The sequence below is a fragment of the Xyrauchen texanus genome, chromosome 32 (assembly GCF_025860055.1).
Source record: "Xyrauchen texanus isolate HMW12.3.18 chromosome 32, RBS_HiC_50CHRs, whole genome shotgun sequence".
Taxonomy (NCBI): Eukaryota; Metazoa; Chordata; class Actinopteri; order Cypriniformes; family Catostomidae; genus Xyrauchen; species Xyrauchen texanus.
In genome coordinates, this window is record NC_068307.1 from 18259478 (window position 1) to 18278712 (window position 19235).

Sequence of the window (19235 nt, forward strand, 5' to 3'; positions counted from 1 at the left end):
GTAGGTCTCCTAAGCAAACAAATCGGTCCGGTTGAGGGTAGAGTCACAAGGGGTAACCTCCTCATGGTCACAATTAGTGGTTCTCGCTCTCAATGGGGCACATGGGAAGTTGGTCAACTTGTATACTCACAGTCAGAGCCGGCCCAAGGCATAAGCGAACTAAGTGGCTGCTTAGGGCCCTGTGGCCACCAGAGGGCCCCCAAGAGCACATTATATGACAGCTTGATTTAGTTTTTTGTTTTTGTGATATACTATGTCAATGGACAATGGTAATTATACAAAAACGTAATATTAAGTTAACGGGCTGGAGGATGCAAGCACATTCAGACAGCAAAACAGCAATGTCACAAAAAAGGACATATCCTCTGGTGCAGAGAAAAGGAAAAAGAAGAAAACGGAGGAAGAGAAAAACAGCAAGATAAAGGTATGTTAAGTAGCTAGTTAGTTAACTTAGCCTATGTAGTATATCTTCTTTTTAGGAAAGTTTGATTAAACATCCGTAAATAGCCATGACACATATTACTTTGCTAGTTTTAGATTTAAAGTTTTTGTCTTCTGTGTAAAAATAACTTTACTGGGTATATATTTTTTGTAACAAAAATAAGCTTCTGTTCCATAAACTTGGTACTGATAACAACTTAACATTATTTACATTAGTCTACCATTTTGGGGTCTTTGCTATTATATTCCAATATCATTATGCCTGGTTTTTATTGAAAAGCAAGAAGACAAACAAGACTGGAACAAATATAACGTCCACGATGGGAAAACAACACGAAAACATTCAAAGAGTACACAGGCTGGGGAAACATCCACGAAGGGCACTGGTAACGTTAACAATCACATGAAAGCATCTACATTCAAAAATCCACATTCAACGATCGACAAGGAATGGAGGAACAGCAGGGTTTAAATATACAGGGGTAATGAGGACTAAACGACAAATAGGTGAGAACAATGACTGAGTGCTGGCAGTGATGAGGGCCAGGAATTATGGGAATTGTAGTTTATGACGTTTGACAAGTGAAACACGGGGCAGACAACAGGGGATCGTTACAATGCCTCAGTTAGCTAGTTATAGATTAAGAGTTGTTGTTTTAGGTGTACAGATGTCTTTCTGCTGTGTATAATAATTTGTGTTGAGAAAATAACATTCTCTTCTGTCAAATATGTACTCTTATGAAACTTACCTATTAGCACTGTTGAAATATTTTGGAGGTGGGGCACAACCAACACCACCTGCCCCAAGTGCCAGTGCTACAGCTGATGATGATTTTTCAACAATCCCAGATCAATATATTTATATGGATTAATCATGCCTTTTGTGAGACCTTTTTTTAGTTTTTGACAGTTGCATTACCTTCTAATATGACATCTAACATGGCTAGCTTTTACTATTATTATTTTCATCTTTCATCAGGTCCATCCTCTGCAGGCGAGGAGCACTTCCCAGCACCTGCATCCACAGATCCTACTGTTCCTTCCATGTCTGTTTCAACCTCAGCAGATGTGTCAAGTTAATAGCACAGCAGCCTGTGTATTTGCTCAGTTACTGTAGAATATCCTGAGATTAATACTTGTAATTATAATTATTAATGTAATTTCATTATATTTCCTTCTACTTCTGTGGTCATTGGGATCGATCTCACATCTACCCCCATAGCAACTTCCAGCCTACACCATGGATCAGCAGCTCCTCCAGTTGACCCAGCTGAGTGGTCATCTATCCTGTCCGACTCAGAAAGGACTGATCTGGTCAAAAGAGGGCCACTGCCTATAAAGGAAAACTTCACATTCCCTGAAAAACCTGATGGCCGAAGCTTCCACTACCACTACACCTACAGAAAATTAATTAATGGGGAAACAATGTAAGTGGAGCTGGCTCACTTATTCAAAAAGAAATGATGCAGTCTACAGCTTCTGCTGCTAAGTGTTCTCTAGGAAGTCCACAAAACTGGTAACAGAGGGATAACAGGATTGGGTAAATATAGGTGTGCTACTGTTACAATTAAAACCGTAGAAGGGTAAAATCATGCCAGGCAGACACTGGTATGTTTTAAGCAACACAGCTACAACTAATACAATTTATAAGGGGTGTGTTAGATTTATAGTGTGCGAATAATAAAGCATTGACAATATTCAATCATATTGGTGGCACCGAGGGGCCCCCAAATCAAATTCTGCTTAGGGCCCCATAAAGGCTTGGGCCGGCCCTGCTCACAGTGAAAGCATGCTTATTGAGTGGGATTATCTGATGCACACAGCCAAGTCTGTTTACATTAGCGCTTGTCACTCACACAAACACACACATACACACAATGTCTGAGATGTCAGACAGTGCATAGGCAAATCGAATTGCTGATATTATTTGTTAATTTTTATTTTATAGCAATAATACTAAATAAATAAAACAAAAACAGTACAGTAGACATAAGCAATTTGTTCACATGTTTACTATATTATATACAGTATATTTTATGACAAGAAATTTAAAAAATGTAAACTCTTGTACACTCTGCCCCCTCTACTGGCTGTGCAGTGTCACGTGCAAAAATAACTCACTCCAGTGTGCACTGGAGAGGAATTTAGACCCTACTCATGAAAAGTTCAATGTCTTGTTAAACGTTTATATATTTTTTTTTAATCTTATGTTATACATTTGATGCGTTGGCAAAATTGTATGTAAATTTAATCATGCTAATAAAGTACTTTGAAAAAGACATTTTGGCCCCATTCACTTCCATTTGTAAGTACTGTAACCTCAATTTTTGCTTTTTTTTTAAAGAAAAGGAGGGGCGAGCCGAAATAATTTTTTGTGGTAATCCACATTATCCCACAATTGCTGTCGATGTAGCTTGTATTGTATTGATCCCTAAATATTACTTTAAGCATTTTTTAACAAACATCTAAAGGTTCATTAGCATCTTCACATGACAACCAAACTAGCTGGATTAAAGTTGTGATATTCGACTCATCTAATATCTTCATGTAACACCTTTTCACCAGCATATCTCAAGTTTTATCCTGATCTCGTCACATGTGCCGACAGCCTATTGCTGAAAGTGTGTGCTAGGTTTTTCATCATCCAGTGAGATTTCACCTTACCAACAGCACATCACGTGCCTTCTGTCTCTGAAAACATCAGCAGTATCTCGTGATGCGCCTTCTGTTGCGTGTATGCTGTCCATTCTATAACTTCTAGGGATTTGGTTTATTTTAATCCTAGTGGTGATCATATCTGCGCACCTCACTTTACAGCATTAGGTTTAGTACATCTGACACAAGCAAATTCAAACATCAAACATGGACATTTAAGATTATATAAAATGAAATGTTGTTGTTATCAGATACATTTACTGAACCACCAAACTGTCATTTTGATACGACGAAAAGACACTTCTTTTATGAAGAAGTAGAACTGTCCGAGGTGCTGAAGCGAACCTACGTCGACGCTGCACATAAAAGCAAACCGATCAGCCATGCACGTTTACAATTATTGACTGGTAGCTAACGTGCTGATATTCGATTATGGGTGAATATGACATTGTAGCTGTAATATGTAAGATGATTCAACCCTGCTACCATAAACCCATCTTTCTTTTTATTTTGATTGAATATTCTGGTGTTCCAGTTGGAGCCCGAAGTGAAAGCCAGGGATTGAAGCAGAAGCTGAGAGGGCTTGCATGTGCATGTGTGTGTGTGTGTGTGTGTGTGTGTGTGTGTGTGTGTGTGTGTGTGTGTGTGTGTGTGTGTGTGTGTGTGTGTGTGTGTGTGTGTGACAGACCGCCTCCCTTTCTCCACCCCTCGCCAGCACAAACAGCAGTGAGATTTACATTTGAAACGACATTTACATCTTCAACCTGCTTATTCCGAATATACATATGCTTTGAGAGGCGTGTGAGATATTAAGAAGCGGATCTGTAGTTTTTAATTTTGCCGAGGACTTGACAAGCAGGGAATCGTTCATCATCATCGTCATCCGTTCGCTTGTGATTTCGGGATCTCTGGTTGTAGACTATACGCAGGATTTTGATGTTTTCTTGAATGCTGTGTATCGTGGGAGGGTTTTGGGATGGAATCTTTCCTGACTCACCCAACCAGGCCCTTTGGAAGCTAAACATCCACTTTGAAAACAGCATTTTGTTTATTGTTTTGATCAAGGTTATTCCAGCACAACGAGTGAATATCGTCATATATACGATATATCTTCTTGTTACAGTTGGAAAAAAAAATAAAAATAAATAAAGACTTGGATCAACTCCGATCCGCTGTAATGCTTCAGTGGACTGATTTTATATCACAGCTCAAGCTGATACCCAGATGTGAAAGTGGTAGTCTTCCCTGGGCTTCCCTGACCTAAGGGATTAGTTGCATTCATTATAACAGCAGAGCCGTCTTCGGAGGGTCCATCATGCCGACCTCTCGATCCGGCGCATGCTTGGTGGAATACTGGGTCGAAGGCTCGCGCCGCGATGCGACAGTGGAGGATTTTTATAATATGGGCACAGAATTAGGCAGGTACGTACACAAGTGGTTTTCTTGTTATAATGTAATTACATAGGTAATTACTATGTTATACACATTAACTACATGCACTTACTATGTAATTATATGCGAGTAAACATGTGTTAGGCTAGTATTACCATTGCAAGTGATTTTATTTACGTGCACAGTAATAAGAAATGTAAACATTTATTATTAGAACAAATACTGAATTGGTATTTTGTGTTGACAAGGTCCATTTGTAAATAAATGTGGAGTGAGCAAGTTTATATAAAGCTAGTTATCAATTGTTGTTGCCTGTTGTAGTCACAGGGATGGGTGGTTTCTGAACTATAAGAATTGATATACCTTAGTAAGCTAATTATACCTACTGAACTTAATTGAGCATGTTAAGGATGCACACAATCTTTGTAAATGTCACCAAGTGCTTCAAATTGCCATCATTACCTCCCAGGATGTGGGATACAAAATGTTGAGTGGTGATCCTGTCACATCATTTCAGTCTGTCATCATGGCTGTGTGGCTTCAATTTTGGTACTGAGAATGAGGTCTATGTTTTAGACTTGAGAGTCTGTAAATATTTACAGAATTAAATATATTTAACTAACTCAAACATTGTTGGCCGCAAATCGTATGTAGTGAGAGCTTTTAAGTCTATCCCTGATTATGTTAAAGACTGTTTTTGTTAGACACTGCATTCAAGTGTTCAAGTTGGACAGCAAGGTAGCAGATGGAGAGATGACGGCCTTCTCTTTGAGTGTGCTTGTCTAATTGAGTCATTCACTGACCATGGAAAACAAAGACAGGATCTGAAAGCAGCTCTAGGAGTACCATGTAACACACAACTTTTGTATTAATAATAGTTTATAGAGAAGAAAAAAGATTTTTGGCACAACGTTTCTACAAATGTTGCTAAAATAGACCATTAGTTCTATATGTGGGTTGTGTACATATGTGAGCATTTCTAGACTAGATGATCAGTCAAGGCCTCTTTTATTTGTTATCCTTTTTGTGAGAAGTTAGGACTTCTTTTTAATTGGGTGTAAGTTTTTAAATATGGCATCATTAAATTAAGACTTAGTTGCCATGGAAATGCATGGCCACAGTAGTAGAGATGGGTAGAGTAGGAAAAAGCTCCATAATTTGATCAGTGTTGGAGGCCAGAACCTCATCTGTTATGATGGTTACACATTTAATGCTGTTTGTTTGTGATTTGTACTTTCTATATGATTCAGGGTTATCTATTTCATGGCATGCATCATTTTCTTTTAACTGTGTTAATTATGGACTATGTTATCAGAAAGAGTAGGTTGAATTTTCTTTAGGAAAAATTGATTTGTGCTTACCGATGTTCAAAATACTGCACCCAGTGTCCAAAGCCATAAGTGTGAGCACCATTTTAGGGGTGAAATATCCACTGAGCGGCGATCTAGGGGGGGTGCTGTGGGACATTTGAGCTCCATTTTCAGGGTGAAATGCCCACTGAGGGGCTATCTAGGGGGGTGTTGGGGTGCCGTACATTATGTAATATAGTGAAGAAGAATGCATATTTTATAATTTGTACCACTCAACCCAAATCCAAAACATAAACCTAACCATCAGTGGAGTGAAAATGTAATGTTGGGGGGGAAATGCAACCTCTGAATCGTCTTCGTCACTGGTTATGTGAACATGATTGCTTCCTTGTTTCAATTCGGATCCAAACCCAGGTCTTCCATGCGCTGGTGCAATGCTCCTCAGGTTGCTCTACAAGGGAACATAAACATGCTTGATGCAAAAATGTCTGATGGGTTGATAGGGCTTGTCAGTGAGTTGGAATGATGTGGCCCCGAAATGGTCCCATTCACTTCCATTGTAAATGCCTTACTGTAACCTTGTGTACCAAACATATAGTTTTGTTGTCATAAACATTGTGTATCAAATGCTGTTCATTGAGCTTAACTTGTATTAAACCCGGAATAGTCCTTTAAGATTGTTTTTCCATGTTTATTGCCAGGGGTGCCACATCTGTTGTGTTTCGCTGTGAAGAGAAGCAAACAGAGAAACGTTATGCAGTCAAGGTGCTGAAGAAAACTGTGAGTCACTTGATTATTTCATGGGATCAGCCTTATATTAAAATTTCATAAAATCCCAGAATGATCATTTGATTTTATGTATTGTTTTGTTGTCAACTCAGATCGACAAGAAAATAGTGAGGACAGAGATCGGAGTCCTGCTGCGTCTTTCTCATCCAAATATCGTAAGATATTTATGTAATTTGCAATGCATTATGAAATGGCTTTCACACTGTTATGACATTTTTCATTAACATTTTTGTTTTTGTGTAATCTCAAGCAGACAGTATGGATATTGTTGCAATATTGTGACTGTTCTCACTCTGTTTTGTTTCAGATTCGTTTAAAAGAAATTTTTGAGACTGAATCTGAGATTTTTCTCATCCTAGAGCTGGTCACAGGTGGAGAACTCTTTGACAGGTATGATATGCCTCATAAATAGGTAATACAGGTGCATTATTTGTGAAATTTATCTTCAGCTTCAAGCTTTGGTCTCATTGCAGAGTATTGCTCAAAGACCATCAAAAGATGATCTATGGACTCTATACATGATATAATACTGAATGGTGATATTTAAAGGGATAGTTCACCAAAAAAATTAAAATCTGTCATCGTTTACTCATCCTCATGGTGTTCCAAACCTGTATACATTTTTTCTTTCATAGAACACAAAAGGAGATTTTAGGCATAAATGTTAGGGTCTGACAGGGTCAGTCGCCATTTACTTTCATTATATCGTGTGGATGTTGTATTTTAGCTTAGTTATACAAAACACATAATTTAATTTAATCTGACTGATCTCGGTTCAGCAGACTCTGGGCTGTCAGTGAAGTTGAGAAACCTAATTAAGTTTTCACATTGAAACCTGTTTGAAAGATTAAAGGGTACCTGTCAAATGATTAGAGTCTCTAGTTTCATCCGATATGCCATTTTTAAAACACGCCAGGCTGCTAAACACAATGTACACTAATGTGCACAATAGAACAGTTTTTATTAGAAATCTTATATATACTGTGAATTTTCACAATGAGAAATATTGCTTTCAGAGGCTTTATATGGAGTTAGGATGAAAATACGGTTCATTTTGAACTGTTCTGAGACCAGACAGACAGCACACTGGAGGTTAAGTTATTCACTAAATAGGGAGCAAGGACGCAAAAGTCCATTCTATCCAAACTTCCTATCAAAAGTTCAGTTTCAGGCTGCAGATGTTTGGACCACTCAACATGTTTGGCAAACATGGGACAATGGTAATCTGTACCTAGATTCAGAATATATAATGTATAAGCTTATTTTAGCATGGTTGGCAGTGATTGGAATATGCTGGCCATTACTTGTATCAGAATTAATTATGCTAATTTCTTATTGTTAAAATGCTTCAGCACTGGCTATCATTTGTTTGTTTGAGAACACAGAAGACTGAGACTTTGTTGCCAAAGTAGAAAAAACTTTGAAACATAAAAGTCAAATCAAGTCAATTAATGTGTATTTATATATTTTTAGATTTCTGCTTTTCCCAATACACATTGTTCCAAAGGAGCTTATCAGAAAATCAGCTGCAATGTCTGTAACATTTCAAAAATATGAATAACCAACACTCCTGGAAACATAAACAAATTGATAAAAAAAATCATCATACACATTTGGAACAAAAGGAGAGTGAGTAAATAATGACATAATTTTCATTTTGGGGTGAAGTATCCCTTTAAATATGTGTACTTAAATCCTAAGGCGGTATTCAGAACAGGAATCTCATTCTTTCTTTGTCTCACAGATCAAGTTCTTAGAGCTTCTTTGGCTCTCTTTGTGTTCTTCTGCCCAGCAATGAGAGCTAATTAAATAAAACAAGTACCCGACAATTGATTTAAATGGGTTTGGTACAGTGCTGGAACAGGATGTGGTTGCCTATACACTGCTAAATAGAGAGCTTAAAACTGCCAGGTCCACACACACACACACCTAAACATCAGCTGTTCATGTTTAAAAACATAGACTAGTCCATGTATATTCTATGTTTAAATATTAGATTTATTTTTTGGCCTGATTTTTCCCTGACAACGTGGCCCTAATATGAGATTTGTGTTGTTTCAGGATTGTGGAGAGGGGCTACTACAGCGAGAGAGATGCAGCTCACGTTATCAAACAGATTCTGGAAGCTGTGGCGGTAAGTCAAAATAAATATTTCTGGTCTAGTTTGAAAGGTGATAATGACAATTTGGGATGTTAAGCCTTTCAAAGGGACATATAATGGAACACATGATATTTTGACAGTACGAGATGGTGAAATTATAAGAAATTGTTCAAGTTGGCTCATACAAACATTTAGGAATTTTAGTCCCACAAAGAAAAATAAACAAACCAACAAAAAATGTTGATAAAAGTTTTCCTAAATGTAACCACTAATCCAAACTTAACCATAAAGTCTAAACCCTTACCCAAACCCTAAATCTCGCCAAGATTTTTATAGAAAAATCACTGTCGTCTGCAACGGAATTAAAAAAAACATTGGCGTTTCGAATGAGACAAGGGAAACATATTAAAGGTTATTGAAATACATCAGTCAATTGAAATGTAACATTTAATTTGGAATGAATAATCTAATTTGATCACAGGTGTTTCCTTTCTTAAAATAAAGTGTTGGATAGGGGACTAGCTAAAATTTGATGCCTGTATTATAGTGATTTGAAATTCTGTTTGTTAACTGGTTGGTCTCTGGGAATAAAAGTCACATCTTTTCATAGTAGCCAACAGGAGTGTACAGTAACGAATTACAAATAATCACATTACTGTAATTACCTACATTTTCCCAAGAATTTTACTTTTTTAAGTAGTTTAAAAATTGTATAGTTTTACTTTTACTTGAGTACATTTAAAGTGCTGTAACTGTACTTTTACTGTGCTATTTTCCCACCATCGGTGTTCGCTACTTCCCTGTCCTGATTTTATTTTTATTTATCAACATAATTGGCTAGGGAGAGTCTTGTGACTCCCGTCATATCAAATCACACATAAAAAACTTGAATGCCAGCAGCAGATCTGGCGGCAACTGTGAAGAATGCCTGAAGCACAGTTTACAGCAGAACATCTCGGCCGCACCTGGAAGGGATTTTTGCAGTGAAAAAGGCCAATTGCATGATCGTGTCATGTGAGTTTAACTTGCTCAAGCCAGATATCAGCATTAATCCTGCCACTAATTTGAAGAAACATATCAAGGTAAATTTCATATTTCTGCTTACTATATATTTGTGTCTATAATGTAGTCTGTAATTACATCAATCGCGATAGCAAGAGCACCACTGGTTGGTTGATCTAGATGAAATACAAAAGATTGACTTTTTATTTCTTGACGTCTGTAGCTGCGCACTGTTTGATTGACAGGCGACTAATGTTTGAGTGCTATTGCGGGTTCATTTCTAAATGATAAAATACACTTTATAAATCCGCCAATGGCCGTCTTGGTGAGGATTTTATTTAAACGCAGTTATTTATGTCTAAAGTGGATTTAAACAGTGGGACAAAAATCATATTTATTTCAAAAGGTTGGACTTGAAGTGTACATGAAACCGAATTGAGCACTGTCTAGTAGGCTATGTCATATAAAGGCTATTAATCAAACTAAATTAACAAGGAAACAAAAAACCACTCACTACTTTTGGCCAAATAACTTGGGTAGCTTTAAAAGTATTAATGTAATAGAATAAAACAGTGACATTTAAAAAAACATTTTTTAAATATTGTTTTTTTTTTATAATACTGACTCCTGATGTAGAGAGTGTGTTCATTTGTATAATAAATTACCAGGAAAGTAGAGATGATAAAATAATTTATAATTATGCGTAGCCTTTATAAATATAGAAAAGTCTCAACATTTGCAGAGCAATAAATACATCAGCAGAATATTCCACCAGTCACAAACTTCAGAAAATTGTGCATCATGCATTAGAATGAGAAAACAACTATTTATTGGCATAAAAGATACAAGAACTGAATCAATGTTGAACATTGTATCTCAAAAGCACTGTGCCCCCCATGAGCACAATGTGCCCCCCATGTGCTACTTATAGAAATAATTCACACAAATATTAAAATTCTCTTATCATTTACTCACCCTCATTCCATCTGTCTATGACTTTCTTTCAGCTTTCAGCTCTGTAGCTCCATTCAATGTTAGTGAAAAGGTGCCAAAATGTTGACACTCCAAAAAGCACATAAAAGCAGCATAAAATGAATACATACACCTCCAGTGGTTTAATCCATGACTTCAGAATTGATATGACAGGTGTGGGTGAGAAACAGATCAATATGTATGTCAATTCTTGCAAGAAATTCTTCCCTCTGCCCAGTAGGTGGTGATATGCATGAAGAATGTGAATCACCAAAAACACAAGAATAAAGTGAAAGTTAAAGTGGAGATTAATTGAGCAGGGAGGAGAATTATTAGTAAAAAAGGAATGAAATATTAATCTGTTTCTCTCCACATCTATCATATCACTTCTGAAGACATGGATTAAACCATTGGAGGCACATGGATTAGACTACTTTTATGCTGATTTATGTGATTTGTGAATTTAGCACTGATTCACTTTCATGGACCAAAAGAGCTGAGATACTCTTCTAAAAATCTTAATTTGTATTCTGCAGAAGAAAGTCATACACATCCAGGATGACATGAGGATGAGTAAATGATGAATATATTCACTGATGGGTGAATTATTTATTTTTAAGCATGATGTAGCTCCTTTACCAAAAAACGTTTCCCATGCCTGCTCTACATCCTCTATTGTGCAGGACATGACGTGCCAAGTGATCCTGCTTATTTAGCATTTTTTTTGCATTCCTTGCATTGTTTGAACAATGTTTTATGCACAACAATAACACTCTGTCGGCATTAAGGGAAATGTAGACCCTACACATAAACTTATTTTAATGTAATTTTATTCACACATTCCGGTTTAAAATGGTGATCAGTGTATTGAAAATTTAAACTTTTTAATCTTTTCATTTCTGTTATCATGTCTCCCTTTTATTTTTTTGGAATCAGATTCATGTAGTGTTTTTCATAGATAAGTGATGTATTTTTTAAAAAAATTCATGCAGTGTTCAATATAATGGTGAATAGGTTTTGCAACTCAGTGCTCAATACTCACTACTCATAATTACTTTGAATGAGCTACTCTTTTACTCTTACTTGAGTAGTTTTTAGGACAGCTACTTTTACTCTACTCACACTATATTTTTTGGGGAGTAACAGTACTTCTACTTGAGTATGATTTTTCAGTACTCTTTCCATCCCTGGTAGCCAAGGTGTACAATAAGTTACGATTTTGCCATCTTATGCATATTCAACGCCTGTTCAGTATTTAGCTACTTTGCTCACCCTGATGAACGACAGGCTGGCACGCAGGGGTTAGCCAATCATGACAGAGATCCTTTACATTTAGAAGTCTTAAAGGTACAGTAGTAAAGAGAGCTAGTCTTCATGAATAGAAAACGTAATATGGTCATGCAAAACAAACATATGGCAGGGACAAAATTAAACTAAAAGTATAGTATGACCCATTTAATATGAGTCAAATAATATGACAAATAACAGGATGCGATGACAGGATGCGATGCTGTCATGGGGACAGCAGTTGTTTTAATGCATTCTCAGTCAAGGGATTATTGTCTGTGTGTTACTGTGGCTCAACACATGTTCAGTGCTGGGCTGAGAGTGGAGGGTTTTGGCAATGTGGGTCAGTCTTGTCGTCACTCAAAAATGAACAGTTGAGTAAGCGGATGTGTGGGGAGAACTACTAGTGAAAAATAATCTTCTCTAGAAAAAAACAGCTATTTTTTTCCCCTGGCTTTTAATCTCCATGAACAAGATGTTATGTAACAGCTAGGCAACTGTGTCTATCTGACAATGAAGCAACAATTTATGTGTTGTGTGTGTGTGTGTGTGTGTGTGTGTGTGTGTGTGTGTGTGTGTGTGTGTGTGTGTGTGTGTGTGTGTGTGTTGGATTCATTTAATCCATGTTTTATATAATGTTATTTCTCTAGTTCTTGTTTGTGTCATTTTACGTGCATGTGCAAATGCCGCTAAAATTTTGAAAGTGTTTGAATTATCTCTCAGGACCTTCCTGTTTTCCATGTTCTTAGCTTTGGAGAAGCATTTCCATATTTAGTGGTGTTTACTAAGGCTCCATAACTCTAATCATTCTAATCATGCTGCTTGTTGAAGAAAGGTATGCTGTTATTTTATTAGCAATCTGACTTAAACAGTTGACAAAAGTTATCGAAAAGTGCTAAAAGCATCATTAAAGGAATAATTCACCCCAAAAAAAAAATATTTGGGGCTTGGAAGCTGGGCCGTAACTAATGGGGTAAAAGGTAGTAACGATTCTGGGGATCCACAGGTCCAGGGGGGCCCACAACAAATTTTAAACTATATTTATTTAAATGAAAGGGGCCCAGACCAATTTACTTTCGGGGGGCCCAGAATTCCTTGCTACGGTCCTGCTTGGAAGTGTTGGTCCCCATTCATTTGCATTGTATGGATGTATCCACATCACATCTCCATCAAAATATATTTTTTACAATATCTAATTTGTAAAGAAAATCTTACAAGTTTGAGATGACATAATGGTGAGTAAATAAATGTAGATTAAATGGTAAGTAGATGAAAACAATTTTTGGGGTGAATTATTCCCTTAAGGAGAACCTTAAAATGATTACCTGCAGGCCTATCGTGACATTACATTTAATGCAATTTAAATACTACTGGTTGTGTTGTGATGCTTAGCTATACTTTATGAAAATACTTTCATATCAGGACAACATTTGTTTTTCAATCAATAAGGCTAAATAATATTAAATAATAAATAAATGCATAAAATAGATGGATAAATGGATGAATAGATAAATTAATCAGTAAGAAAATAAAGTACAATTATTTTTGTGCAGTGGCGGACCGTGCATTTAAAGTTTCACAATGAATAAGACACCCTATGCCTTTGGGTATCATACATTATGTCGCAGCTAACTAGTAATACCAATTGATATTTTAAAAACACGTCCACGCACGAAAGCCAGAACTTGAAATGACACTTAATGCTCAAGCAAGCCTAATTTTAACTAGAGCATGACTGTTTTGTGAAATGAACGTCTCCTGAACAGACATTCAGAAATCATAATTTTTCATATGAATCTATCAAGGAGGTCTATAATACCTTAAAAAATCGATCTAATAAAATCTCTGATTTAAATGTTGCTTGCAATAAATTTCATTTCGTCAGGGTACACGGTTATGCTGCATTCCATTCAAGTTGGATGAGGGATATTCCTACTTGATATCTCTGACCATAAATGCATTCCATTCCACGGTATTCGGAACTGCAATGCTCCCATTAGCTTAGCAGGTGTTTGACTCTCATTAGAGATGTCTCCTTGCAACCCAACTGATAAACAATGCAACAGCGCTAGCATTTGTGCTACAAGTGTACAATTATCAAGAGATTAATATTTTCCATGTTTTGTACACTTGTTTTTGAAGGCATTTGTTAAACCAGCTTTAATATCATGTAATGTGGAAACAAACTCATTTATCGATATTACTTAATAAAGTGAATGTTTATCTCTTACTTTGTATATCTCCCTGAGTGTCCACATGTTTGTGTGACATCATGCCTCTGCATCTCGGCGAAATCAAAGAGTTGAGAATCTCTGCACAAGCCTACAAGTTGTAATTCTGACTTCAAGATGCCATTCCAATGCACTTTTCCTTGTAGAAAGTCGTAAAATCTGACTTTCCGAGTTGAATCGAACACAGCACTACTTTTTAAAACTTGATCCGAGACTGAATGCTCCAGCAGCCTAATTTACACTTAGAAAACTCCTGATGTTGCTATAAAATACAAAAAGCCCTTACCAAATTACTTGAAGTGAAAATCAGCCCTCCTTTCCTGTTTAATAAAATAAGCAACCACACAGTCATGCAGAACATCATGTGTTTGTAAATCCATAAGGATCTGTTTCTCATCGGCAGTACGATGACAGCTGACTTGTCAGACAGCTTGATTTTACGCTTTTCGCTCTTGAATTACGTACATCAATTAAAGCGTGATTGTGTCACTACAAGGCCAGCAAGAAAGCCTCGACCAGGACATATCCTAAAGATCACACCCACGAAGAACAAATAAATAAATCTGATTGGCTGATGAATCAGACAGTCTGACTTTATTTGCCCATTCAGTTGCACTGTTGAGGGATTCTGAAGAAGTTCTGAAGGCCTAATAGTGTGGAGCTCAGACTCACATGCTGCTTTGGGTATACGATTTGTGAAACAGTTGTCACAATTTGCTTGTAAGCATCAAGGAATAAATTCTGACTGTATAAATATTTTTCTCTATTTCTTTGTAGATTAATTAAGAGTGGAAAGTGATTAAAAATACATGATTGAGCAAAAAGGTGATTGAGTATATAATATTTATTTATTAGGCATTTTAGGCCAGCAGAGGAAGCAACCACCAAGCAACCACCCAGAAAACCCTAGCAACCACCTACTTATGCCTAGTAACCACCCAGAGTACCCTAACAACCACTGCAACACCTTGGCAACCAACCACAATAGACTAGTATTGTGACTGCAAGTTGCACACAGGCCCTTGTTTCTTTTATAATTTCCACATATTATTTGGCCTAGTATTTAACCATTCGTTCTAATACAAATTAAAACAATTCTGATTCATTTTAAGGGGTTAGTTCACCCAAAAATGAACGTTCTCTCATTGAATTACCCTCATGCCATCTAAGATGTGTATGACTTAATTTCTTATGCACTGAATGTCAATTCAATGCAAGTGAATGGTGGCCAGGTCTTTGAAGTTCCAAAAAGCAGATAAAGTCAGCATAAACATGATCCATAAGACTCCAGTGCCTTTATCAATGTCTTCTGAAGAGATCCAGTTGGTTTTGGGTGAGACCAGTCCAAAATATAACTCCTTTTTTTTTTTTACTAGAAATCTTGATAGCGGTATCTTTGGCAATCATGATCTCAAGCTTGATTAAACTTCCTATAGCGCAATCTAGTGCTTTGCACGTGTGTTAAGCACTAGGAAGTGTAATCAAGCTTTAACTCATGATCGTGCCTAGATAGACTGCAATGACAAAATTTAAAATATAAAAGTTAAAATTTGGTCTGTTCTCTCACAAAACCATCTGGATCACTTCAGAAGACATTGATTAAAACACTGGAGTCATGATTTGCTGATTTTATCTCCTTTTTTGGAGCTTCAAAGTTTTGGTCACCTTTCACTTGCATTGTATTGAACTAAACAGCTGAGATTTTCTTCTAAATATAATTTGTGTTCTGCAGAATAAATAAATTACACATACATTCACATTTATGCATTTGGCAGACGCTTTTATCCAAAGCGACTTACAGAGCCCTTGTTACAGGGACAATCCCCCAGAGCAACCTGGAGTTAAGTGCCTTGCTCAAGGACACAATGGTGGTGGCTGTGGGGATCGAACCACCAACCTTCGGATTACCAGTTATGTGCTTTATACCACTACGCCACCACCACACATCTGGGATGATCCCTTTAACCCTTTTGTTCCAGCCTTCTTACAAAGTATTTTGAATTAAACATGTACAATGTAATCAACTCTAGAACCTCAGCTTTACTTTATTTGGACTCTTGAGTGTTCACTCAAGACTCCAAACCTCAAACTAGTAATGTGCTAAACTTCAATTAACACTCATTTGCCAAACACTTCCTGAATTTCATCAGACTCATAACAAACTTCTTGGTTTGCATTTAAAAGGAAACATTTGTTTCCTCACCTGTCGTGATTCACTTATATATTTTTGGAATTGTGTTAAAGGAACATCATCTGTCTTATGTCAATGAACACAAAATTAATTAACATGGCGTGCACTTTAGCAGATTGTGGCTCAGAAGCGCCTGTGCCCCGATAATGGAGACCGACCCCATGATCTCAAAAGAGTGTGAGAAAAACCTCTTTAGGCAAGACAGGATGTTTGAAAAGTTCAGGCATAGCCATCGATCATCCCATCCCAGAGACAGTGGATAATTTGCAGAGATGATTTGCTAATGCAGGAACACAGCATAAATGAGGAGACAGTGTCTGCCTTGGCATTCATAATGGCTTTTTTAAAGGGTTGAATACAGAGAACGACAAGTGAAGATATTGTGTTTTGAACCACTGCTTCAAATAACTCATCATACAGATCAGAACTTCAGAAGATTAAATATAATCACACAAACAAACACACTCTTAAACAGCATAGAACAGAAATAAATCAACTAATGAATTAAATTAACATAGAAAACTGCCTATTAGAGCAGCTCTTTTAAATATGGAAAGGGGGAGGGTATGCTGATCTGTCTTTGCAATGAGAAACATAAAACATTCCATATTGTCCCTCGCATTAAAGTGTGAGTATTTATTTACAGTAACAATTAATCCATTCAGCTGTTGCCTTGGTTAAAATCCTAGAGGTTCGCAAATTCATCAATAAAAAAAGAAAATGTGCTTTAGGAGTAATGAAGTGCATAACAACCATGTCCCCCTACATTTAGAAATTTATTTTGTCTAGATGTTCATACGCCCCTAGGTGTAATAGTGTTCTAGTAAAGGCAGGTTAACATCAAGATTTAAGGTAAACATTTCTCGATATTTAAGAAAATGTGATTTTTAGGTGTAAGTCACCATTTTGTTTTTTTATGCTATTTAACCATTATTTAGAATCTTTTAGCTTTTTAAAATTCAAAAATAGTCATGAGATGACTCTGATGCAACCATAATATTGTATAAGAATTAGAAAAAATTGTTATTTAAATTAATTGTTTTAGATGAAATATAGCATGTATTTCATGTCAACTCATGTTTTCATGTCTCATGTCTCTATTCTAGTATTTACATGAAAATGGAGTTGTTCACAGGGACCTCAAACCAGAAAATCTCCTCTATGCTGACTTGTCAATAGATGCACCTCTGAAGATAGGTAAAAAATGCTAACTCAGTTTTAATCTTTTTAACGCAGGAAAAATTGAGACTGTGAAATAAATGATGTTGTTTTTTAAGCGACAATGGCTAAAACTCTTTCGGTAATGAATGGGATTTATTGATTATTTTCTGTCATGTCCACAGCGGACTTTGGACTCTCAAAAATTATTGATGAGCAAGTGACAATGAAGACAGTGTGTGGGACCCCTGGCTACTGTGGTGAGTCTGAATTACAGAACATTTGAGTGATGATTTAAACACCATATTATTGTTTTTATTATTATTATTATTAGAATACCAATCTACCTCCCAATTGACGTGTTAAATAAAACTCATTAAAATGTTTGCAAGCTAACAAATTAATGACTAATAAAGTTTCATCATTTAGTATATTTGCATTAATTTTCCTGTTTACCTATACACAAAGCTCCTGAAATACTTAGAGGAAATCCTTATGGCCCAGAGGTTGACATGTGGTCGGTAGGAGTCATCCTATACATTCTGTGAGTAGTACAGTTACAATACATTGATGTTTGTTCATTTTGCAGATGCTATTATCTGACTTACAAATTAGGGGGAAAAAATGCAAAAACACAAGCAATTAATCAGTAGGAGCTAAAAATATTAGCAGTAAAGATAGAAATGATCAAATTGTAGACTAGAATAGCAGTGGTGTAAGGGCTATACAGGTGAGAATAAAGCCAGTCAGTAATAAAGCTGACAGTATGATCAGAACCCCAACACATAGCATAGAAAATTTGTATCATCCTGAAGAGATTATTTATTTATTTATTTTGCGATAATGACTAATTGACTGTACTTCATCACGCTTACTAAGTGACTACTTACCAAGTAAGTAAATATATGGACATATGGACATGAAATATTGATTTATTTGGAACAATGGTCAAATAGACAGTTTAGCAGTCATTATAGAAAACGTCTTGGTTACTGTTGTAACCGGCCATTTCAGTGGATAGTACAGCGTTGTGGAAAGAGGGACACATCATCTCGTTCCCTCCATCAGGTAACGAAGGTTACAACAGTAACTGAGACATTCCCCCTTCTATCACTCACTCGACATTGTTTCGATGTAGTGACACTAGAGGTCCCTATAGAAAAACGCCACAACAACTGAACCGTGTTACGTGACCTGCCGATGCAGGTGCAAACAAGCTACAATGCGCTTTATAGCAGGTGCATCAGTCTGCACATAACCTCCCCCATCACCTCACAAGATGTCATGTAGTCATCCCCACAAGATGTCATCCCCACAAAGCAATATAACTAACATGGGAGCAGGCCGTGCCAGCCGCATAGAGGGAGCTTTGGCCTGTGTGACCGTGTCTACCACTGCCAGTGGTAGACCACTTATATCTTCCACAGGCCGTCGAGGGCCCAGACATGGAGATTCCAGAGGTCTGAGAACAGGTGCCAGATGGTGCCCCATCCCTTAGAGAGGAGGTCCTTCCTCAGGGGACTTTGCCAGGTAGGTGCTGTCGAGGTCTGAGAACCAAGTCTGGGTGGGCCAGTATGGGGGCCACGAGGGTGACTTGTTCCTCGTCCTCCTTGACCTTGCTCAGGGTCTGTGCAAGTAGGCTCACTGGGGGAAACGATGGGGGCTCCCGTCAGGAAATACCAGAGTGGGCAGTGGGAAGATTCCAG

The 19235-nt window shown here is 37.1% G+C and overlaps 1 protein-coding gene across 1 annotated transcript in view; it reads left to right on the plus strand.

Moving 5' to 3' along the window:
- The first annotated feature begins 3786 nt into the window (after nucleotides 1-3786).
- The window catches only part of LOC127626274 (calcium/calmodulin-dependent protein kinase type IV-like), a 33954-nt gene continuing 18505 nt past the window's right edge, over nucleotides 3787-19235 (plus strand). The window contains exons 1-8 of the mRNA XM_052101949.1: nucleotides 3787-4518; nucleotides 6500-6578; nucleotides 6680-6742; nucleotides 6895-6977; nucleotides 8649-8721; nucleotides 17478-17568; nucleotides 17715-17789; nucleotides 17998-18073. Of these exons, the coding sequence (XP_051957909.1) occupies nucleotides 4412-4518; nucleotides 6500-6578; nucleotides 6680-6742; nucleotides 6895-6977; nucleotides 8649-8721; nucleotides 17478-17568; nucleotides 17715-17789; nucleotides 17998-18073 (647 nt within the window). The 5' untranslated portion in view covers nucleotides 3787-4411. The remainder of the gene's footprint in view (nucleotides 4519-6499; nucleotides 6579-6679; nucleotides 6743-6894; nucleotides 6978-8648; nucleotides 8722-17477; nucleotides 17569-17714; nucleotides 17790-17997; nucleotides 18074-19235) is intronic.